This window comes from Mauremys mutica, chromosome 11 (assembly GCF_020497125.1).
Source record: "Mauremys mutica isolate MM-2020 ecotype Southern chromosome 11, ASM2049712v1, whole genome shotgun sequence".
NCBI classification, from domain to species: Eukaryota; Metazoa; Chordata; order Testudines; family Geoemydidae; genus Mauremys; species Mauremys mutica.
The window spans coordinates 24277328-24302515 of record NC_059082.1 but is presented as its reverse complement, the minus strand read 5'-3'; the positions used below and the strand labels follow the sequence as shown (position 1 = coordinate 24302515).

At 41.6% G+C, this 25188-nt stretch overlaps 1 protein-coding gene across 2 annotated transcripts in view; it reads right to left on the bottom strand.

The window, feature by feature from the left end:
• Positions 1-25188, bottom strand: part of UNC13C (unc-13 homolog C) — a 408349-nt gene that overhangs the window by 30853 nt on the left and 352308 nt on the right. For both annotated transcript variants that reach the window (XM_044979553.1, XM_044979552.1), the window contains 4 exons: positions 24190-24313; positions 20888-20944; positions 13367-13447; positions 1953-2100 (listed from right to left, as the gene is read on the bottom strand). In XM_044979553.1, the coding sequence (XP_044835488.1) occupies positions 1953-2100; positions 13367-13447; positions 20888-20944; positions 24190-24313 (410 nt within the window). The remainder of the gene's footprint in view (positions 1-1952; positions 2101-13366; positions 13448-20887; positions 20945-24189; positions 24314-25188) is intronic.

Here is a 25188-nt window from a genome sequence, read left to right as displayed (position 1 = left end):
GCCTTGCCCTGCTCCTATGTAAGTCAATCACAAACTCCCATTGTTTTCAATGGGAGCCCATTTGAGCCAAAGACAGAGGCAGGCTCTGCCCATGCTCTTTACTTCTGGGTCTGAAATTGCCCAGGTCCAAGGTTTTGGTTGAGGCCTCTTGCAAATGGTGGTAGATCCCTTGTGAGTGCTCTTCTCTTGGGAGGCCAGGAACGGGGATATTAGGGTACTTACTAGTCAGAGCTGAAGTGTGCACCATATGGAAAAGTCAGCATGTATGTCAGACTGTGAAAGCACTAGGTTATGTGCAAGAGCCACACTTCATTATTCTCAGGTTCAAAGAAAATAGTATGTAGCATATCCTATTTGAGAGATATTTGCAACCAATAATCTTTAGCTCCTTGTGTTGTGAATCTCTATAGCTGCCAAAATATGATGTAGTAGGTCCCTCTCCCCAGTAATGGTATAAAGTATGGGCTAAGTTGTGTAGCCCTTACTCCTGCTGGTGAGCACTCATAAAGTTTAAGGCCAGAAGGGACCACCAGATGATGTGGTTTGACTTCCTATATATCACAGGCCTCCAGCATCCGCACATTAAACCCAACCACCAAAATTAGCCCAAAGGAGAGCAGAATATTACGTGCCACAGACAGAGATGAGGGAAAACTGAGGTGCATGACTGCCTGTGGCCCCTGCAATGGAAGGGAAATGAAGTGAAATGAATATCCTGGCAACTGAGCCTCACTCACCCATTGCAGAGGAAGGCAACCCCTCCTCCAAAGTCACTGCCAGTCGGACCTGGCAGAAAATTCCTTCCTGGGACCTCACTCAGGGCAATCGGTTAGACCTTGAGCATGTGAGCAAGAACCAGCGAGCCAAGTACCTGGTGCCATCTTGGAGCACTGTCCCTTCCCCATCTTGGAGCATTGTCCCTTCCCCATCCTGTGTTCGATCCCTAGCCATGGCCATCTCTGATGCTTCAGAGGAAAGCAACTATCCCCTCCAAGATACATAACAGGGAATCCCTGCCTGACCCCTGCAGGGGGCTGGCTGATACCCTGAAGCATGAGCTTTCAGGAACATAAGACACACTGAAAGTGAGCCCCACTACCCCATCACAAGCAACCCCATCATCCAATTGCACCTACAAGTTACTCCAGCTCTCTCTGAAAGCTAATTAAGCTGTTTGCTCCCACAACTCTTACTGGGAGGCTATTCCAAAACCATACCCCTCTTTTGGCTAGAAACCTTGTAATTTCCAGTGCAGGGTTACAGCATTTCTACCATATAACTAATAACACCGTCTTCCCTGCAAGGAGACCAGAATGTCCTTCTCTTTAGCCAGTTCTTTAGCTACCTTGCAATTCTTGTAGTGATCTGCAGACATTGATAACACTGATTTCAGAAGGACTATGCATGTGAGTAAGCACTTTCCCACACGAGTAAAGGTTGACCACCTAGCTTTGTCAGTGTGTATGCATAACTTTAGGGTCAGAGCTTCAGCTAATGTAAATGAACTTAGCTGCACTGACTTGCTGACATATACCAGCTGAGGACCTGGCCCATAGGGTAATCTCACACACTTGAGTATATACAACTCCTTGCATTGTTTGCCTAGATAGATGTGTATGTACCATAGAATCTATTATCCACCCGGGGTTTACTTATTGTTGAGATTGAATTTTTATTACCATTGCATTAACCTGGCTTATATTAACATGGGCAGACTCTGCAAGCATTACTTGCATGGAACAGTGCTTTACTCTGAGTAGTCAAACTGAAATCAGTTGGACTGTTTGGCGTGTAAGATACTTACTGTGAATTGCTGCCTCAAGACCATAATTATTAAAACTTCATAATATGTTTTGACAGTTATAATTAGCATCTATCAATAGCAAAATATTCATTTAAAATGTTAAAATCATCTTTGCTACATTTCCAGCCCCAATGAACAAGTCACTTACTTTGAGACGTCTGAGTTGCTATAAATTTCTTTATCAAGGCATCAGTAGTTTGTGTATAAAGGCTAAGAGCATATCTCAGAGACTGTAGATCTGGGCTCTTCTCCAAGAAATTCTTTTTCAGCCCATTTCCTCCAGCATGAAAGTATTGCTAAAAAAGAAAAACATAGGTAAGGCATTGAGAGAAGTAAATTATCTGATAAAAATCTCTAGGTAAGACCTGATGTTTATATAGCAATATCTAGAATAAAACTGATTCATGCAGTGCTTAAAATTTACAATTTGTATCTTTGGGGATAGTTGTTATTGTCCACATTACAGTTTTTGGGAGGTTCCCCCCTCCCCAAAAAAACCACTTAAGTGTTATTTTAATCCCTCTTAAAATGTATATAACTCAAAAGTAGTTAAATGTGTGGGGGTTTTCTGTTCATGTAGTTACAGCCATCTCAAAACTAGGGTTTACAGTGCAACTACAGAAACAAATTTCTTTTGACAGCATGCTTGGTGTGGTAGAAATCTGTCTACCACAGACAGTGGTAGTGTAGTACTAAGACACTGTTTGGCAGAAAGGCGTAATTCATGGTGGGAATCCTTGGATTGGATATGGTGACAAATTTAGAGACTAGCTAGAGGTTCAGTGAGGGATTAGGATTGCTTTCTAGTCTTCCAGTCTTATTCTACTCTGTAAAATTGGCATTGTGAGTTTCCATGGTTATTGTCTCTATACCAAAATTCCAGACAAAGATGGACTACAAACTGTCAGTAACAGTATCCCCAAAAATGTCACGGCAAACCTGGTGGCTGAACTTTGTGACTTTGTCCTCACCCACAACTATTTCAGATCTGGGGACAATTGATACCTTCAAGTCAGCAGCAATGCTATGGGTACCTGCATGGCCCCACAGTATGCCAAAATATTTATGGCTGACTTAGAACAACACTTCCTCAGCTCTCGTTCCCTAGTGCCCCTCCTCTACTTGCGCTACATTGATGACATCATCATATGGACCCATGGGAAGGAGGCCCTTGAGGAATTCCACCCGGATTTCAACAATTTCTACCCCACTATCAACCTCAGCCTAGACCAGTCCTCATAAGAGATCCACTTCCTGGATACTACAGTGCAAATAAGCGATGGTCACATAACCACCACCCTATACCAGAAACCTACTGACCGCTATACTTACCTACATGCCTCCAGCTTTCACCCAGACCACATCACATGATCCATTGTTTATAGCCAAACCCTAAGATACAATTGCATTTGCTCCAATCCCTCAGACAGAGACAATCATTTACAGGATCTCTATCAAGCGTTCTTATAACTACAGTACCCACTGGGGAAGTGAAAAAACAGATTGACAGCACCAGAAAGGTACCCAGAAGTCACCTACTACAGGACAGGCCCAACAAAGAAAGTAACAGAACACCACTAGCTATCACCTTCAGCCCCCAATTAAAACCTCTCCAGCGCATCATCAAAGATCTACAACCTATCCAGATGGATGATCCCTCACTCTCACAGACCTTGGAAGACAGGCAAGTCCTCGCTTACAGAAGCCCCCCAACCTGAAGCAAATACTCACCAGCAACTACATACCACACAACAAAAACACTCACCCAGGAACCTATCCCTGCAACAAACCCTGTTGCCAACTCTGTCCGCATATCTATTCAATGGAACCATCATAGGACCTAACCACATCAGCCACACCACCAGGGGCTCATTCACCTGCACATCTATCAATGTGATATATGCCATCATGTGCCAGTAATGCCCCTCTGCCATGTACATTGGCCAAACTGGACAGTCTCTACACAAAAGACTAAATGGACACAAATCAGACATTAATAATTGTAACATTCAAAAACCAGTAGGAGAGCACTTCAGTTTCCCTGGACACTCAATAATAGACCTAAAAGTGGCCATTCTTCAACACAAAAATCTTCAAAAATATACTTCAACGAGAAACTGCAGAACTGGAATTAATTTGCAAACTTGACACCATCAAATTAGGCCAAAATAAAACTGGGAGTGGCTGGGTCACTACAAAAAGTAATTTTCCCTCTGTTGATACTCACACCTTCTTGTCAACTGTTGGGAATAGGCTACATCCACCCTATCTGAATTGGCCTCATTAGCACTGACCCCCCACTTGGTAAGGTAACTCCCATCTTTTCATGTGCTGTATTTTTATACCTGCCTGCTGTATTTTCCACTCCATGCATATGATGAAGTGGGTTTTAGTCCACAAAAGCTTATGCCCTCTAGGGTGCCACAAGGACTCCTAGTTGTTTTTGTCTCTTAGGGCTAGATTGTGACCCGCCCTAATGTGGCCATACCGGGAAGTAAAACCCCACTCCCATGTACACTGGTAGGGCTATCCATTACATCTGGGGTATGGAAAGAGGGGATGGGGGGAGGAGAGAATGAGCACAGTATAAATTCCCCCTGAAGTTTAGTAAGCCGCATCCCAAAAAAGAGGAACTAACTTACTATCACTTCCAGCTCAAAAGACAGGGACAGAGGATGAACTGTGAAGCTGAGTCACAGTTCCTTTCTGATTCTCCTCCTGGGGTGGTGCAACTTTCTGCCACCTCTATGCAGGGCTGTGCCTAAAGGCTCAATCTTAAACCACTATGAGTCTATATCAAAAATACCATTTGCAAGTAAAAAGATTTTCTTTCCTAATTGCCATCCTTGCTTTAATTCCAAAAAGCTGGGGCTTGAAAACTGAAGCAGGATTCTCTCCCGGTTGCACATATCACCAATACTGAAGGCCCTCTGTGATACCTCTGCTAATCATTCTCATCCCCAGGGGTTCTTCTGATAGCTTCACAAAGGTTGGGGTGGGCGGGTCATAAGGGGACTGCAAGGTAAGATATGAATGTTCTAGAGCAGTGGCTTTCAACCTTTACAGATTACTGTACCCCTTTCAGGAATCTGATTTGTCTTGCGCACCCCCAAGTTTAATCTCACTTAAAAACGACTTGCTTACAAAATCAGACAAAAATACAAAAGTGTCGCAGCACACTATTACTGAAATATTGCTTACTCTCTCATTTATACCATATAATAAAATTCATCAATTGGAATATAAATATTTCAGTATATAGAGTAGTATAAACAAGGCATTGTAAGAAATTTTAGTTTGTACTGACTTCCCTAGTGCTTATGGAGCCTCTTGTAAAACTAGGCAAATACCTAGCTGAGCTAATGTACCCCCTGGTTGAGAACCACTTTTCTAGAGATGAAGAAGGCCACCAAACAAGGAGCAGTCTCCTAAGTGTAACCCAGGACAATGATTTGCAGAGTAAAGGAAAGTTAGACTGAGGGTGGTTTCCAACATCATCCATGGAGAAGAGATGCAAATACTGTACAACGTCAACACCAATTTGCAGAAGCTTGTTGCATTCCTTCATGTTCTAGGAATCAAGGTCCACGTAGATAATTCTCTCTCATGCAACAGTTAATTAGAAGGAAAACAAAGAAGAAATGAGTGTTTAGGAGGATATTGGGGCTACTTGAAGGCAGCTTGAGACAACATGTGCCCTCTTGGATATAGATCTAGAGTTAGCCAACAGAGAATACAACCTCTCTACACCCGGGCGGTAGCGTTGGTTGAGGGATACAACTCATTGCTGTGTTCTAGTTTATATGGCTCAGCAAAATCTGTAGTAACTATCTGAGGCAAAATAGATATGCAAACAGCAGCATGTTGGCTACCATTTCATCCACACATCTGTTGACACTTAAGGTCAATGGAAAAGTTGCTTTATATGTGCTTTGATCATCTAAGCTCCTTTTTACAACAGGGCAGTAGTTTCAAGTTAGTGTTGCAGGTGAAGTTTGGCAATTACTCAGAAAAGTTTCTTGCTGAGACCAAAAAGCAGAGGCTTGCTTGTACTTGGCCATGTTCAAAGGATCAGCATGAAAGGACACAGCTGGAGCTACATGTATCATTCCATGATGAATGTGGGGGTAAACAGAAGAGTGGAGTGGCCAGGGGCGCTGGCTGGCAATTCTCACAGATGGTCTCTGGGAATAACAGGCCTGGTTTCCTTGTAGTTTGTTTCATGGAATAGTGTGGGACTGTCTACCTTATGAATCTGCTTTAAAAGTCAACTGGCACCACGCATTTCAATAACAGCAGTACACCCATGCTGTACCCAACAGCAATGGAGTAATGCTGCCTCCATTACCCTAATTTTCTCAAGAATTCAATGGAAGTGTGTAATCATGTGAATTCCCAATGAATTAGTTAGTGGCACACTTCTCAACTTCCCTCGTCTGGGATGTTTTAAAGTGTATGCATGTTTCCATTACACCTTTTAATCAATTTATCAATGAGCCCTAAAAATTGCTAATCATATTTCTTCATACCAAAATCACCGACTCTTCTTATCCTAGTTGCTAAAGCACAGTACTGAAACTTAAAGTAAAAAGCAAACAAAAGCATTCCTAGAAAGAACCCTAGCCCAGGCCTGTGATTCTGAACATGCATTTTTGCCTGTAAATGCTAGGTTTGCATTTAGAAAGCAGACATACAACAAAATGTAGCAAAGTAGCCAATATATGGGACATCTTTTTCCTAGACCTTTACAAGAAAAATCACCAATTTTCCCTTTCACAAAGTATATTAATCACAGAAAGGGGAGCGAGCAAGAAGAGGGCTACAAGAGATATTATAAAAAACAATTCACAGGGTATTGGAATGGAAATACACATATAGGAAAAGAGATCTGTTGTAAAACTGCAGTTCAAAAAAAGTTATTTGGGGGGTGGTGGGAAGGAGAAGGAGAACAAAACTTGGGAAAACTGAGTCATGGGAGAAAAGGGATGATAAAGGTAGCACTGGAGACAATCATTTATAAAAAGGTTTTAGATAGAAGATGTGTTGGGAAATAGATATACAGTTGTTGCACTTAAAATGGTTCATCCTTTTGGAAAGCAATTCCAGTAGAGAGGGCTTTCCTGGCCACCTCTTACCTCAGCTGCAGGAAGCAGTTTGGTGTAGGGGGCCACAACAATGGTTATACTCCCTCTGAGAATCCCCTTATGCAGGGCTAATCCTCCAAGGGCTGGCTATGCTAACTTTAGAGCAGCTTTGTTGCATTGGAGTAGCACAAAGCTATCCTATCACAACAAAGGAACCAGTCTCTCAACTAATGAAGCCTCGCAGCACCCATGTGTAAAGCGTAAAAACCCTACTTTACAGAGGCATAAACTGTGGCAGTGAGAGGTTACAAGATTTGTCCTAGCTCACACAACAAGCCAGGGGAACAACTGAGACATTAACTTAGAATTTGACTCCCAGAATGGTCTCCTGGCTTTGGGAGGTACAGCAGTTATTTTTTACCTGCTGCAGACTTTACAGAAGTCCTATTCTGGGATCTAAACTCCTCCTAAATTGCAGTTGCTGTTTAGCTTTCCATTTTTATAGGAAACAAAGTTGATTTGAAATAGCCTATGAAGTGAAGTTTCATATTGACATAGAATCCAGAGTACGTTCTGATTAAACTGATCACCACTAAATGCCCTCAAAAAACCCCACAAACATAAATAAATCTTGTCTGATAGTGTTTAAGCATTGTAGATTGCCTACATTTTTTATATTGCTTGGGAGTACGAAAAGCTAGAGCAGAATAAGGTTTAGCAGTGAATAGATTTTCCAGCCTGGTTCCAATGGCTTATTGAAACTGATTTTCTTCTAATATTCCCAAGGTAGGCATTTAAAAATGTCTCTCTCTATGCTACATTATTTTTAGAGACAGTAAATGATATGGTGCTAAAACAATCTGGAGCTGGCCATCAGTCTCTGCTAGGGATGAACTGGCTCATATAAACCACAAGCTGTATGTCCAGCAAAGCATTTCCCCTGGCTGGCATGAACATCTGGAAATCAAGCCCATCTTTATTTCCATAACATAAGTGTTTGGAGTGCAAACCTGATTCTCATTCTGTGTGAGGAAGGCATAAATATGAATAATAAAGAACTATACAGTTTAATTGAGCCAGGAGAGCCATTTTTCCTAATACTTAACATATCTGTCAAGGTTGCTACAGACAATATACTATATGGAGAGTGATAATATGCTGTATTTAAGATGAATGGTCATTTTTCAGTGTGATGCTCTTCCAAGTGTTAACACAAATATAATATATTAAATGATAATTGCAGGTTGTTTGGTGAATTCATTTTTTAGCTCTAAAAAGAATCAGTAATAAATGGGAGTATGAGAACAGTCTGTATAAAAATACTTGTATTGGTTTTCAAGTTATATAAATCCACACATGACAATATCAGCAAAACCCAACCAGGGGCGGCTCTAGAAATTCCGCCGCCCCAAGCAGGGCGGCGCGCCGCTCGCGCCGCCCTTCCCCGGTCCCCGGCCGGGGCAGAAGTGCCTGCGGACGGTCCCATGGTCCCGCGGCTCCGGTGGAGCATCCGCAGGCATGCCTACGGGACCTCCGTCCGAGCCGCGGGACCAGCGCACCCGCCGCAGTCATGCCTGCGGGAGCTCAAGCGGAGCCGCGGGAAGAGAGGACCCTCCGCAGTTATGCCTGCGGCAGGTCCGCTCGTCCCAGGGCTCCGGTGGACCTCCCGCAGGCATGACTGCGGAAGGTCCGCCGGAGCCAAATGCCGCCCTGCCAGCACAATGCCGCCCCACGCGCCTGCTTGGCGCGCTGGGGTCTGGAGCCGGCCCTGAACCCAACAAACATAGGCAAACAGGAAAAAAACAATGAAAGCCAATGAATTCCTGGACTTCTATGCTAACACCCTCTTCTCCCTCAAAATTGCATCAGCATTCTCATGTTTCTCTCACTTGCACTTGTTTGCCTTTCAATAAAGTATATATGCCCCCATGCCACCTGAAATTCTTCACTTTTGTCATTCATGTTATAAATTAGGTGTCTTCATGAAGCAATTTCTGCCATGTCATGTTTAAAAGTGGGACACAGGAGCTTTTCTATCTTCTAATGACAAATCTCTTGGCACAATCCCGGGGCAATTACATTCCATTTTGAAAAAGACTGTGATTCAGTTGACTGAAAAAATCATGTCGCAAATACAGTTTTGACTCAGTGGGTAACTTATGGTGCCACGCCAGTTCAGTAACATCTGACAAATGATCATGCAACAAGACCATTATTTTACTCCAGTTTATAAAATAAGCTTGCAATGATCAGAATACTGGATTAATACTTCTTAACTTTTGGTAGTTACTGCAAGTTCCATTGAATTAGCAGGACATTGGAGCAGAATTCATACAAGGGGAAGAATTTCACAGGTTCTGCCAATTTATTATAGGTCCCAGGATCTTTGAAATGTCATTCATGACTTTCATCAAGTGAGCTAAGGGTACCACTGGGTTACTTAGCATTAAAATATTATCCTCTCGGCCTCTTGCTACAATGCTAGAACTCTCCAAATATTTTGTGATTGCTTCCACAAGAGGTTCCAAATCCATTATAAACAATATAGATGACAATGGGCAACATTGTCTGGCACCTCTTCCATGTGCAAAGAGGTGAGACGTTACTTTGTTAAACAAGACGAATACACTGGTCCTGAATATCTCTTCTTGGTTAAACCATGTAGTATATAAAATAGATATAGCCAGTCCATCCTCCTACAGGTCTTCTCTGCATCCAGAGATTTAGGGACAGAGCCTCAGCTGGTGTAAATGGACTTCAGTGGAGCTTGACAATCTGCACCATTGAAAATCTGGCCCATGGTGACAATAGGGAGGTGTGAGTCATGAGTGCTCTGTGCTATATATAATAAAGTCCGAATGTTTCCAGTGACTTCCTTCCTTTCACAAACCTACCTAGGAGGATTGCATAAAAGTGGCTAATGTCATCTCTGCACTAAGATCATGGTACAGCTATTTACTTCTGCATTTAAAAGCGATGTAAGTTATGGTTGATAGTTCAGACATGCTAGTACATTCCTAGACCACTAAGAAAATCACAGCTCTGTTGAGATGAGGCGTGCCGCCTTTTCTCAGCTTCTAAGAAAACAAACTTCAATATCAAGGCTAACAGCTCTCAAACGATCCTCCCCTAGGGATTCAGCTGTGTTTAAGTGCTTTACTGTCATTTAAATTTTCTCACAAGAGAAGGGACTTTTCACATTGTCCCACTTTATATCTAGTAATATCTGAATACTGGGCTTGGTTAAAGCCACACAAGAGAATGATACAATGGATAAGATTCTGTGTTGTGCCTCTTAGTACTCACAGCCCAGGTGGAAAGGTGGCTTTCAGGCAGCGTTGTGCCCTCCCAATCTTTGGCCGTTCACAGGGCTGGTGTAATTTAGACTGGACCCAGGGCCTGTCTAAGTTAGCGCTGCCTTCCTGTGCACAGTCACCAATAATCTCCATATCATGCTGTTCCCTCTTACCCCCAGGCACACTCCCTACAAAAGTGCTTGTGAAGGGGTCCTTAAAGGCAGCCTTACTGCTGTCTTGTGCAGTGCCTGCTGTAACACAAGGAACCTACAGGCCTGTATCCTTAGCTAAAGCAAGTTAGCATGAGTGTTGGCATATTTAAATGGCTTTTCGGCTATCCTTTAGATTTTAGGGAACTGAATGTGCTTACCAACAATTTTTGGGATCTGCCGGTAACCACAAGGTACACCACAAGGACAAGTAAGTAACAATTCAGGCCAAAGGAAACAGGTTTCGAGAATGAGATAATTGGCATTAATATGAGTGGAATGCTATTGATATGTATGAATACGTTAGCCTGTAGAGAAAGTGTATCCTAAGATTCTGTGGGTGAGAAAATTAAATTTGGGCATGGAAGGTTGGGCATGAGATGAATATTCAGGAGAGTGCCAAGACCATACAGGAGGGCAAACCCACCATGTGGGGGGAGTGCTCTTTCTAATTAGTTCCCTTTTGCTCTTTTTGTCTAGCTTTTAGCTTAGATTTTTCAGTGTAATTTAACCCCTCAACATTTGACCCTTCTCTCCACCATCAATCTAGGGCAGTGAGGAACCATCAGACTCCTTTGGCATGCCAGAGACGAGGCTGCTCTCTCATCACCAGGTCCCCAAGGAAGGGTGTGAGTATGCCAGTCTAAGTAGCTTTTGTAAGGAATGATACTGCAGGTACCCCCTGAACTGTATTATTTCTTTTTGATTTTGTGGTTTGGAGCTTTGATAACTTTTCCCTTTATTTTAATAAAACTCTCTAAACTTTGGCTTTGTCGTCTGCCTAACTGTTATTGCTGAGGGTCCTTGCAAAATATTGAACTCTCTACATTTAATTCTGTGTAGCCTGATACCAGGACAAGAACCTGATTATCTTCTGGTCAGGTCATTGGCGAGTCTGTAATAATATACAACCCTCTAAAAATCAGGTTAACAGAGTCAAGAGTATTGGATATGAATGTGGAAGATCACTTAGGGCATTGGTAAGTTATCTAGATTCTCTTTTTAAAAACTGGAATCAAATAATTAGTTTTCATGCAGTAGAGCGGTATTTCCCAAACTTGGGACGCTGCTTGTGTAGGGAAAGCCCCTGGCAGGCCGGGCCAGTTTGTTTACCTGCCGCGTCTGCAGGTTCAGCTGATTGCGGCTCCCACTGGCCGTGGTTCATCGCTCCAGGCTGAGGGATGTGCTGGGACAGCGAACCGCAGCCAGTGGAAGCCGCAATCAGCCGAACCTGCGGACATGGCAGGTAAACAAACCGGCCCGGCCCTCCAGGGTGCTTCCCTGGCGAGCTGCGTGCCAAAGGTTGCCGATCCCTGATACAGACAGACAGAAATACCATCAAGTTGAGTGTAAGGCCTTGCTTTGCTTGTCCAACAAGATTTTTGTGATGCAAGGCAGCAAATATACACATAGAGGTCAGATCTGTTGAGGAAGACACTGCCATTTTACAGAGAATAGTCTCTTTTCTGACCACAACCACATTTTAATCCAGCAGTTAACTCAGTTACATTAATATTTACCTGTTTGTAAAATAAAGATAACAACGGGGGTGAAAGTAAGTTGGTTCGGGCTGGTATGGTGTACCGATAAGAAGTGGCTGCCAGTACCAGCCCGTATGCAGCTGACGTTAAAGTGCCTCCACGGCAGCGCTTTAACATCATTGCCCCTTTTGCCCCTCCCTGGGTCGCCAACGGGAGGGAGGGAAGGGGCAGCTGCCCCGCGGCTCCCAGCCGCTGCTGCTACTACGGTAGCAGCGGCTGGAGCCCCAGGCCCTTTAAATCACCGTTGCAGCCCAGGGCTGCGCGGGCCAGGCTGCACGGATGGGCTGGCTAGGGGAGGCTGACCCCAGCCCCACTCCTTCTGCCCAAGGACCCGCCCCTTCGGGGGGCCCAGAGCTGGACCCCCGTACCAGTAAGTGCTCAATGTTACTTTTACCTCTGGATAACAATACTACATTCTACTTGGGCAGGGGGGGTCTTTCATGTTTGTAAAGCATTCTGAGACCATCTTCTGGAAGGTATACTAAAGTGCAAAGGACTCTATCCTTTGCCAATGAAATAAATTCTACTTCTGTTAATATTGTGATAGCTAAAATGTAGGGATTGGATAGAATCTTTCTATAGGAAAAACAGCTTTTTTGTGCACACTATTTTGGTTACCCTAAAAAACTCCATTTGTAAAGCATTTACTGTAACAGTCAGATTTTTCTAAAGTAATTATCTTGTAGATTGTGGACACGCACAAAATTAATTGATTCAGTTGTGTTCTTAACAGCTGCCTGACAGATGTGATTGGTTTCACTGAAAAGGGGCCACTGTATAGAATAATTAAAAGGCATCCTTGAAAGAAATCCAATTATGTACAGGTGGCAGTTAATTAGAGGGTGAATACAAAAGTAGAGAGACAAATTTAATTGGACATTTGCGGATAAAATAGTACGTTGTACAACAGAAAAATGCCTTGACTTCCAACCGGCTGTGAAGTGTATTCCTTTCTCATATATGTTTGCAGGACTGTGGGTAGACTGGGCCTGTGAGGCCCAACCTGGCTTTGAGGAAGATAGATGGGCCATGCTACAGCATAGGGAGAGCTCAACCTATCTGACTCAGCCACACTAACTCTAGGCCACCAGGGGATGATAATAAAGAGCTAAAGCTTGGCTATTGCTTGAATGGATGCAGTGCATTCTCTGCCTGCAGTTGGCCACCTCCTGGGGATGGGGAGGGACCTGGGGACCATAGCTTTGTGTTCAGCCCACCTTGGGGAGCCTAGCACCACCTTGCATGAGGTCTGTGCTCCCCAAGCACATTGTGACAGAAGGGCAAGGATCTTTATGACCCTTGCACATTTATGCCAGACCATTGTACACTCACACAGCGCCAGCTCAAATCTAGCTCATACTGCAAACACTTCCATCATATATTTGCTCATTCAGACACACGATATATGCATACAGGACATACACAGCTGTACCTTAATTGTAGCTAGTGCTACCTCCATTATTGCACATTGCCGCAACGTCAAACTTCTAGCTTCCTCTCGAGTGACGTGGTCCTGAAAAACACGTTCATAGTGCAGCTGTTAAGGTCTTGCTGCTTCTCTTGCCTTTTCAAAAAACATCTACATTTGGCAAAGATGCACCCACCCTTCAACACTTTCTTTTAAAATAAACTACAGCCCAAAGCCATTACATTGTTTGTTGAAAATGAGAATTGAAAAGAAAACTGAAATTTAATGCTAGGGTATCTGTAAAGTGTTTTCCTATTATTTTGAAAAGACAAGTTGTTTCTCTGTTCTGTAAAGAAAATTGATTAAACATTATAAATCATGATGAATACTCGTGGATGCCATTAAAATTGCATGTTTTACTAATGAAATGTGACTGTAAATTGGTGTTTGGCAGAAGCCCAAACATAAACAAAAGTCTGATTGGAAGGAAAGTTAAATAAAGGAAAAAAGGGGTTTTGTATTCCTGAAAAATATTTTGTGAAATCAACAGCTCATTATATACATAGGCTGTATTTTAATTGCTGTATCAGATTGGGCTGTTATTCAAAGAAACACAAATCGCCACATTTCTTCAAAACTCAAATGCCAGTAATTGGTATTGGCTGGAAATTGACTGGCATAAAAACCAAACTCAGAAGCTTTTTTTTCATGTTAGCATTTCATGTCCTACACAGCTGAGTAACTGAAAACTGCTTCTTTCTTACGCTGTTCAAAACTGGTGTAGAGAGGAAAAACAATCAACCTTTTGGAAACCATCGGCAAAAGTCTGCCCTTTTGCTTTATCCCACACAGAAAGATGTTTTATTTGTAGTGCAGCAGGCATGGCTGTAAGGGCTCATTGTCATTTTACACATACTATTTCTGGAGGCAGCTGAATGTGTAAAGAATCAATAATTTTACACTGACATGGAATTCCTCTAGAAGAGGAAGATTTACCTGCATATCGAGAATACAAAGAATGGGTTCAGTGCTACATTTCTGTTCTTTTATCTCTGCTTTAACTTCTCTGATAAGAGAATGTTTCTGTGCCCATGAATGATACCGTACCATGGCAAGTTGGTACAGAGCTGGAGAACATCAATAAAACAAATGTAAAATCATTCATGTAAAAAATGAAGAGTCTAGCCAAAGTTTTTAGGTATTGTAGGGTAATTTGCTAATGTAACACACTGATTTGTGCTCATGGGTGGAATCTGAGGCAGCGCAGTAAGGGCTAGGTTATGTCTTTTGACTGGGATTTTCCCAACTGGCCAAAATGATTTAGGGACACAAATCCCTTTGAAAGTGTTCATTGCTATAACTGGTTGATTTTTTTTAATGAAAAATACCATTATTGTCAAAACTGAAATATTTAATAAAATGATGTCAATTTTGACAAAATTCCCATAAGAAAAAAATCTATTTCAGAAAAATTTTGAAATTTAGTTTTAGATTCTGACTTAAATTTTGAATTAGATCTTTTTTCATTTTAAAATTATATTGTTTATGACATGTCAGTAATCATAATATGCACTACTTTTACTAACATGCCAAAATATAACAATATAGTTGAAATAGGCTAATTTTATTTTTAAAATCACAGCGTCAAACTGTTTCATTGCAACACAACAGGAGACACTTTGATCTAAAAAAGATGTTTCAATCAGTACTAAAGTAGCAGCTGCCCTTAGTCATTTTTAAAATACAGTAATAATAGAACATCAACTATTATGCACTGCTCCTGCTGATAGATCATGAAATAACAAACATATAAAAATGAAAAACTCTATAAAATTCAAAATTTCAAAATGAGAATTTTCCAAAAAACTTACATTTTTCAGAATTTCCATTTTGCAGGAAATTTTGAAAATATTTGTTTTCATTTACAATCAGAACAAAAACATTTTCCCACAGAAAGGAAATTCAGAGTTTCGACCAGCTCTACTCATGAGTCACTCAGTCCCTTTTTCCCCCATTGGGTACTATGAGGGTGAGGAGGGACAGTGCTGCAGCCAGGCAGCACACACCAGTGAGGCTGTTACACCAAGGGTCTGTACTGGGACCAGTGCTGTTCAACATATTCATAAATGATCTGGAAAAGGGGGAAACAGTGAGGTGGCAAAGTTTGCAGCTGATACAAAATTAATCAAGATAGTTAAGTCCAAATCTGGCTGTGAAGAGTTACAAAGAGATCTCAAAAAACTGGGTCACTGGGCAACAAAATGGCAGATGAAATTCAATGGTGATAAATGCAAAATGATGCACATTGGAAAACATAATCCCAACTATACATAGAAAATGATGGGGTCTAAACTAGCTGTTATCACTCAAGAAACAGATCTTGGAATCATTGTGGACAGTTCTCTGAAAACAGCTGCTCAATATGTAGCGGCAGTCAAAAAAGCTGACAGAAAATACTGTAGTACCACTATATAAATCCATGGATAGTATGCCCACATCCTGAATGCTGTGTGGAACTCTGGTCACTCCCTTCTCAAAAAAAGATACGTTAGAAGTGGAAAAAGTACAGAGAAGAGCAACAAAAATGATTAGGGGTATGGAACAGCTTCCACATGAAGGAGTGATTAAAAAGATTGGGACTGTTCAGCTTAAAAAAAAAGAGACAACTAACGGGGGTATGATAGAGGTCTATAAAATCATGAATAAGGAAGTGTTATTTACTCCTTCTCATAACACTCAAACTCAATGAAATTATTAGGCAGCAGGTTTAAAACAAAGAAAGTGCTTTTTCATCCAAAACACAGTCAACATGTGGAACTTGTTGCCAGGAGATGGTATGAAGGCAAAAACTATAACTGGGTTAAAAAAAGAATTAGATACATTCATGGAGAATAGGTTCCATGAATAGCTATTAGCCAAGATGGTCAGGGATGCAATCCTAAGATGTGGATGTCCCTAAACTTCTGACTACCAGAAGCTGGGACTGGAGAACAGGAGGTAAATCACTCTATAATTACCCTGTTCTGTTCATTCCCTCTGAAGCATCTGGCACCAGCCACTGTTGGAGGATACTGGGCTAGATGGACCATTGGTTTGACCCAGTATGACCATTCTTATATTCTTTGAGTTGGACAGATTTAGAGGCCAGCATAGAGGTGTATATGGGCCATGATGCTCGTATCAGGCACCTTGCATCCATGGGATCACTGTGAAGGAGTAGTGACTGAACTCTCAAGTCATATTCACAGAAGCACAAGGGGTAGGAAACAGGTGTCTTGTGTTCTTGGTCCCTTGCACATCCTTGCAGGGAGTAGAGTCATAATTTGACCTTGTGTTTTAAAAAAATGTCAATTTATATTGCTTTGCATGTTTATGTTTATGTTCACATCGCAGCTGCTGTGACAGTCTCTGTTCAATAACTACTACAGGACAATTTTTGTTCTGTTTGTACCTGAGCAGGAGTAATAGCAAAGAATGTTGGGTACATTATATATTGTGCAGAGGGTAATATAAATAAAAGTGAGATTAAAACTATAGGGTTCACTCCTGTGACACTATTTTCTACGTACACTGTTATATATAGGTACAGTATTATGTATGTGGTAATACATAGACATGTTTTTGTGCACATTTCAGGAGTGTTTATATGCTGATGTCAAAACTGTGCTATTTACAAATTAATTATTTTTTTATATTCACTGTCAAAGTTTATGAGACCCAATCCTTTCCCCATTAATCAGAGCTGCTTGTCCATACTAGAAATGAACCATGAAGAGACAACACCAGTTACTGCCTATCAAAAGAGAGTGCTCTAGAATTTTAATAAAAAGAACAGGAGTACTTGTGGCACCTTAAAGACTAACAAATTTATTGAAGCATGAGCTTTCGTGAGCTACAGCTCACTTCTTCGGATGCATAGAATGGAACACACAGACAGGAGATATTTATACATACAGAGAACATGAAAAGGTGGAAGTATGCATACCAACAGGCAGAGTCTAATCAATTGAGATGAGCTATCGTCAGCAGGAGGAAAAAAACTGTTTGAAGTGATAATTAAGATGGCCCATAGAAGGTGTGAGGAGAACTTAACATAGGGAAATAGATTCAATTAATGTAATGACCCAACCATTCCCAGTCTTTGTTTAGACCACAGGTAATTGTGTCTAGTTTGCATATTAATTCGAGTTCAGCAGTTTCTCTTTGGAGTCTGTTTTTGAAGTTTTTTTGTTGCAAAATTGCCACCTTCAAGTCTGTCACTGAGTGGTTAGAGAGGTTGAAGTGTTCTCCCACTGGTTTTTGAATGTTATGATTCCTGATGTCAGATTTGTGTCCATTTATTCTTTTGCGTAGAGACTGTCCAGTTTGGCCAATGTACATGGCAGAGGGGCATTGCTGGCACATGATGGCATATATCACGTTGGTAGATGTGCAGGTGTACGAGCCCCTGATGGCGTGCCTGATGTGATTAGGTCCTATGATGGTGTCACTGGAATGGATATGTGGACAGAGCTGGCATCGGGCTTTGTTGCAAGGATAGGTTCCTGGGTTAGTGTTTATGTTGTATGGTGTGCGGTTGCTGGTGAGTATTTGCTTCAGGTTGGGAGGCTGTCTATAAGCGAGGACTGGCCTGTCTCCCAAGATCTGTGAGAGTGAGGGATCATCTTTAAGGATAGGTTGTAAATCCTTGATGATGCGCTGGAGAGGTTTTAGTTGGGGGCTGTAGGTGATGGCTAGTGGCGTTCTGTTATTTTCTTTTTTAGGCCTGTCCTGTAGTAGGTGGCTTCTGGGTACTCTTCTGGCTCTGTCAATCTGTTTTTTCACTTCAGCAGGTGGGTATTGTAGTTTTAAGAATGCTTGATAGAGGTCTTGTAGATGTTTATCTCTGTCTGAGGGATTGGAGCAAATACGGTTGTATCTTAGAGCTTGGCTGTAGACAATGGATCGTGTGGTGTGACCGGGATGGAAGCTAGAGGCATGTAAGTAAGTATAGCGGTCAGTGGGTTTCCGGTATAGGGTGGTATTTATGTGACCATCGTTTATTAGCACAGTAGTGTCTAGGAAATGGACCGCTTGTGTGGATTGGTCTAGGCTGAGGTTGATGGTGGGATGGAAATTGTTAAAATCACGGTGGAATTCCTCGAGGGTTTCTTTTCCATGAGTCCAGATGATGAAGATGTCATCAATGTAGCGCAAGTAGAGTAGGGGCATTAGGGAACAAGAGCTAAGGAAGCGTTGTTCTAAGTCAGCCATACTTAGCCACTATGGACGTGGAAGCCCTCTACACTAACATTCCACACAAAGATGGACTACAAGCCATCAGGAACAGTATCCCCGATAATATCACGGCTAACCTGGTGGCTGAACTTTGTGACTTTGTCCTCACCCACAACTATTTCACATTTGGGGACAATATATATCTTCAAGTCAGTGGCACTGCTATGGGTACCCGCATGGCCCCTCAGTATGCCAACATCTTTATGGCTGACTTAGAACAACGCTTCCTTAGCTCTTGTTCCCTAACGCCCCTACTCTACTTGCGCTACATTGATGACATCTTCATCATCTGGACTCATGGAAAAGAAACCCTCGAGGAATTCCACCGTGATTTTAACAATTTCCATCCCACCATCAACCTCAGCCTAGACCAATCCACACAAGCGGTCCATTTCCTAGACACTACTGTGCTAATAAACGATGGTCACATAAATACCACCCTATACCGGAAACCCACTGACCGCTATACTTACTTACATGCCTCTAGCTTCCATCCCGGTCACACCACACGATCCATTGTCTACAGCCAAGCTCTAAGATACAACCGTATTTGCTCCAATCCCTCAGACAGAGATAAACATCTACAAGACCTCTATCAAGCATTCTTAAAACTACAATACCCACCTGCTGAAGTGAAAAAACAGATTGACAGAGCCAGAAGAGTACCCAGAAGCCACCTACTACAGGACAGGCCTAAAAAAGAAAATAACAGAACGCCACTAGCCATCACCTACAGCCCCCAACTAAAACCTCTCCAGCGCATCATCAAGGATTTACAACCTATCCTTAAAGATGATCCCTCACTCTCACAGATCTTGGGAGACAGGCCAGTCCTCGCTTATAGACAGCCTCCCAACCTGAAGCAAATACTCACCAGCAACCGCACACCATACAACATAAACACTAACCCAGGAACCTATCCTTGCAACAAAGCCCGATGCCAGCTCTGTCCACATATCCATTCCAGTGACACCATCATAGGACCTAATCACATCAGGCACGCCATCAGGGGCTCGTACACCTGCACATCTACCAACGTGATATATGCCATCATGTGCCAGCAATGCCCCTCTGCCATGTACATTGGCCAAACTGGACAGTCTCTACGCAAAAGAATAAATGGACACAAATCTGACATCAGGAATCATAACATTCAAAAACCAGTGGGAGAACACTTCAACCTCTCTAACCACTCAGTGACAGACTTGAAGGTGGCAATTTTGCAACAAAAAAACTTCAAAAACAGACTCCAAAGAGAAACTGCTGAACTCGAATTAATATGCAAACTAGACACAATTACCTGTGGTCTAAACAAAGACTGGGAATGGTTGGGTCATTACATTAATTGAATCTATTTCCCTATGTTAAGTTCTCCTCACACCTTCTATGGGCCATCTTAATTATCACTTCAAACAGTTTTTTTCCTCCTGCTGACGATAGCTCATCTCAATTGATTAGACTCTGCCTGTTGGTATGCATACTTCCACCTTTTCATGTTCTCTGTATGTATAAATATCTCCTGTCTGTGTGTTCCATTCTATGCATCCGAAGAAGTGAGCTGTAGCTCACGAAAGCTCATGCTTCAATAAATTTGTTAGTCTTTAAGGTGCCACAAGTACTCCTGTTCTTTTTGCGGATACAGACTAACACGGCTGCTACTCTGAAACCTAGAATTTTAATGTAGAAGAAAGTAAGCACAGAACATACCATTATATTTTTGTAGACAATGAGCAGGACAAATTTACAAGTGGTCATGTACTATTTTTATTTTCCCTAAAGCTGGTCCCAGGACGAAGCCAGATGTAATGGTCCACAATTTCTATTAAAGACTAATTCTGCAGCAAACCACGGAGTAGGATAATTTAATGTTAATAATAGACAGTTACAATGAAGATCTGTGGTATGATACACAGGAACACACAGTACGAATTGCCATGCTGGAATAGATCCATGTAGCCCTGTAACCTCAGGCCAACGCTGCACTGGAGAAGGTTTAAAATACCCATATTACACCTGGTCACTTGTGCAATATGGAGATCAGAGGAATATTTTCCTGACAGCAGCTAGTGATCAGTGCAGTGCATATTCAGATACAGACTGTGAAACCATTACTCATTTTGCTGAGCAGTTACTCACACAAGCTGTCCCATTGACTTCAATGGGCCTGTTATGACAGTAAGCACGAGAGAGGAGAAGAGGGTAGGCATACAATTTATCCACTTTTTCCTTACAGTAGGACATAGGTAGATTTATTTTAACCTACATTACCTTCAGCTTCGACAATTGTCCAAGATCTTTAGCGGCACTAAATATCATCTGGGGCCCCTATAAATAAACAAAATTGAAACTGAAGATACAGAATTTTCAACATCACTACAGAGCTTTTGCTTTTTATCTCAACACCATTACTATTGTTAAATGGCTGCCCATTTTTTTTTTTTAGAAAAGCCCTTTATCACATTGGTTATCTTCAGTATTCTGCAGATCAAAAGTTAAATAAAATCTTCAATTCCAATTAAGTCATATTTTGATGGAGTTGACAAAGCAAAATATTTGGAAATATACAGTACAGTGTGGAGGAAAGTGGTTCCAATCCTGCAGAACCTGAGAAACACAACTCCTATTGACTTCTATGAAATATTCACTTGTGTAAAGAGGGCTGGATAAAGTCCAAGCATCCCTATATTGAACCAGAAACATTGTGTTGAAATATATTTGAACAGCATATATGTAGACAAAACAATATTTTGTAATAATCAAATCCTGGCAAGATGCAAATGGCTTATGCTACCCCTTTATGTTAAACAACCATCTGCTAGAATCCTACTATAATGCACTGTAAACATTTGTTGCAGCACAATTACCCCAAGAACTGTAATTACCAGTGGTTTTTGGCAGCTTAACAAGGAGTGGTTCTAGATGACTGGCTTCCATGAAAGCCAAATGACAGAAATCAGCTCAACTTACATGGGACAATAGAACAGTTTTTCATCAATCTTTCCTTTCTTTCCAGAAGATCTCAATTTTCAAAACTGGTCTTTGTGTTTCTGTGTCTCCCTACTAATGACATTTTACTTTTCAGATCTATAAACTCAGCTTAAACTCTCACTGCTTATTAGCAGCCAGAATGGGAAGAGAAAAATTGTGCACATTGTAAAACAAGTTCTGTTTCAGCGTATCTGTGCTTGTACCTTTCGGTAAGGGAAGTGGTATTTATGTGTATGTAAAGGGAAGGGACTTCCCTGAAGCATCCTATTAATGATTGAAATATGGTTAATTACAAATAAGATTGGCGAAAAATTAAACCAGCCTGTGGCTATGCACCTTATCCATCATATTGTGTATCACTTTATAGACGTTACACGTTTGGAAATTAACAGATGGCGAGGCACTGTACACACCTGTTGTGCTGTGATCATATTTAAAAACTGGTCCAGTATTCTTTTGTAACTAAATTTTACCTCCCTTGACCACTACAGATCATAAATACTCTATTTTATCTCTCTGCTTCTATTATGCACCTGCTAAACAAGGCTTGAAAAATATACTAGACAGCTACTAGTCAGGGGGCAATATTAAAGGTGCTTGTGAGGGGTATTTCAAACCAGTGAGGTTCTGGGGCCCAGCCCAATCCAACCCTGCTGTTTAGAAGGACACTGAAGTTAGACTTCTATCCAGGTCTGTCTCTGTCCATTTTGGCCTCTGGCTAGTAGATGATAAATGTGAAGACCCCACACTCATCTGGTTCCTGGAAAGGAGAAGGTGCACACTCTCACTGGACCCTAACTGCCATCCAAAAGCCCCATGACAATTGGGTGGGAGATGAGAAGGAAGAGGGTCCTCAGGTTCTACCCCACCTCCTCCCTTCCTGGCTTCTGCCTGAACCGGGCAGGTCTTTTCACTCTAAGCTTTCGCCAGAGCTTAACCAAACAGCAATGTGACATGATTTTTGTCAGTTTCCCAGTTGACTACAGGGTTACAATAAGCAGCTATGAAATTGACAAGGCTCTTGTTGGCTTGATATAGTTTGTGATTAGATATGGTCAAGGATTTTCTGAGGTAACCGAGTTTTGTCAGAAAATGTCAATTTGCCCAACCTGAGATGTTTCCAGGGTCTGTACAGACCCACGATGTGGACTGCTCTACGGTCCAGTATTATTTAACTGCAGTCTTGTTTAATAATACTTTCACTGCATACATACAAACCCCTTCTTTGATTTGTCTATAGTATGTCACAATATTAATTGTTGCTATTGGAAAGTGGTAATTAATTATATCATCAATGCGAGATTTGGACTTTGTTATATTTACTAGCTATGCAAGAGAAAAGGTTAAATTTATTCAAGAGAATTTTTCATTAGGATTTGAGCTTGTCCCTGCTGTATAGTGTTCTAATAGATATAATTTACATTTTTGAAACCAAATAAATATTATAAATGTCATCTGCAGCTCTGTGAGTGCAATTGCTTCAGTTCTTACTTTTGGCTCCCTTGCAGTGTTGTTAGCCGTTTTAATGACAAAACAATACATACAGTAACATCGTCCCTGGACACACTGTAACAATATAATAATCAACTTGTAACAAAAGACAGCAGACTCATTAAATGCAAGATTAACCCTCACACACACACACACACACAAACACCGCCCCCCAACCAAACAACAATAATATTTCTATATTACACTACCTCTCCTCCCCCCCAAAAAATCACACCAGTCTGAGGTCATTGTTTTACTGCTCTCTCATAAAGGTATATCCAGAATTTGACAAACCCCCTACTGTAAGTACAGTATCCCCAGATGGCATCCCCATTTGAGGATCATATCAGGCTACCTTCGCTACTGCCTTGGATAGCACAACAACCTCCTCCAGCTGTACCATGTTCCCTGCTTCCTGTCATCCTGGTAATGCAACCCCTCCTCTGCCGCCAAAGAGAACCTCTCTATGTCTGGTTAACAAATCTAGAGCCAGACTGGCTTTGAGTCACCGGCTGGGAAGTGGCTGCATTTTGGGTTGGTGATGAGGTGTCATATAGAAGGAGGCTTTTGGGGAAGGGCATACAAGGCCATGACCCTGCCTGCTCTCACTCTGTATCTCTACCCCTTAGCCTCCTAGGAAGGCTAGCATCTGTGCTGAAATAGTACAGTGATTGAATGCCCACTGTGGCTGGTTGCTTGTGTTCTCTCTTGTCCTTGCACACCTGCAAAGGGCGAGCCATCATCTGGCTATTAATTTTCACCACAAGCAATAAAGCCATCACAATAACATTTAAAAACATGCTCTATGAAAGCGATCCTGCCTTTTACATTGCACCCCACCTTGATGAAATGGACTGTGAGAATGCCCCAGTCTAGGATGGGCAGGCAGGACACCCAATAGCGAGGACTTGCAAACCAGCTACTAAAGATCTGCTCCAGCTTTTCTGCTGAAAAAGTGCCCAGGAAGCTGCATGTAGTGACCAAGTTCCTCTTTGGGGGCAATTTTCTGGAAGGATGTTTTAAAAAACTGCTACCAGATGTGATTATTGCAAATGTTTTAAATGTGTGTGAATCATGGCTTGGACACTTACGGTTTGGTCTGTCAATGGTGGAAGCACAATTTGTTTTTCTATTTTGTTCAGGACTGATTTCCACAGCTCTTTCAAAACCCGTTTCAGAACTGTCTTCTCACAGATTTTTGCAGAGAGACTTAAACTGGAATAAAGTAAAGCACAGGCTGGTCTCCAAATCTAGCATTAAAACATCAAAGGCTCTGAATTAACATAAACTCAGATTAACGGCTACCTTGTGTTAGAGTTTCTCTGAACCACTACACCAATAATGCCGTTTAGACATCAGTGTTATTTCACAGCATTATTCATATGGATTTTAGAACATTTCAAATCTTGTCTTCTAGATTAGGAACAAACATTCCATGTAAACATCCAGCAACCCTTTTGCCATGCTCTGCTTAATGTAATGTAGCCAACAGCACCATATTTATTGAAAATGAAACATAATGGTTGAACTGTAAAGTTATGCTCAAATGATTGGTATAGTTAAAAAACTAAAACTTAAAGGGTTATTGTGAAATTAGCTTCTGCTTAAAAAGAGAAAGCTCCTTTGTTGTCCTATGTTGCATCTGTGCAGTTGAAACTGCTTGTGATATCAGACACAAATTTAGGGCAGACGCCTTGAAACACTTACAGTTATGCATACACATTTCTTCTGAAGTCAGTGGGACTACTGAGTAGTAAGAATAGGCTCCATAATAAGTGTTTGGAGGACTGCTTCCCCATCACAGGTTTATTAGGATCTAAGAGGGTATTCATGAAACATGCTATATGTGGAATTAAGCACCTTTTCCTGCAGTGCACACAAATGAGAAAATCTTCTGTTTATTCTTTTAAAAAACTGCAATTTGTAAATAGGTATGTGGGGAGTCTTACAGTATTATGTAAGTTTTGTTCATGTAACTGAGCATATAACAGAGAGGATGTACAAATCACATTATAGGTATGTACATGTACCAGTTAATCTTTCTACTATCTATTATAGGTATGCATATGAAAAGTGATAGTAATAGAGAA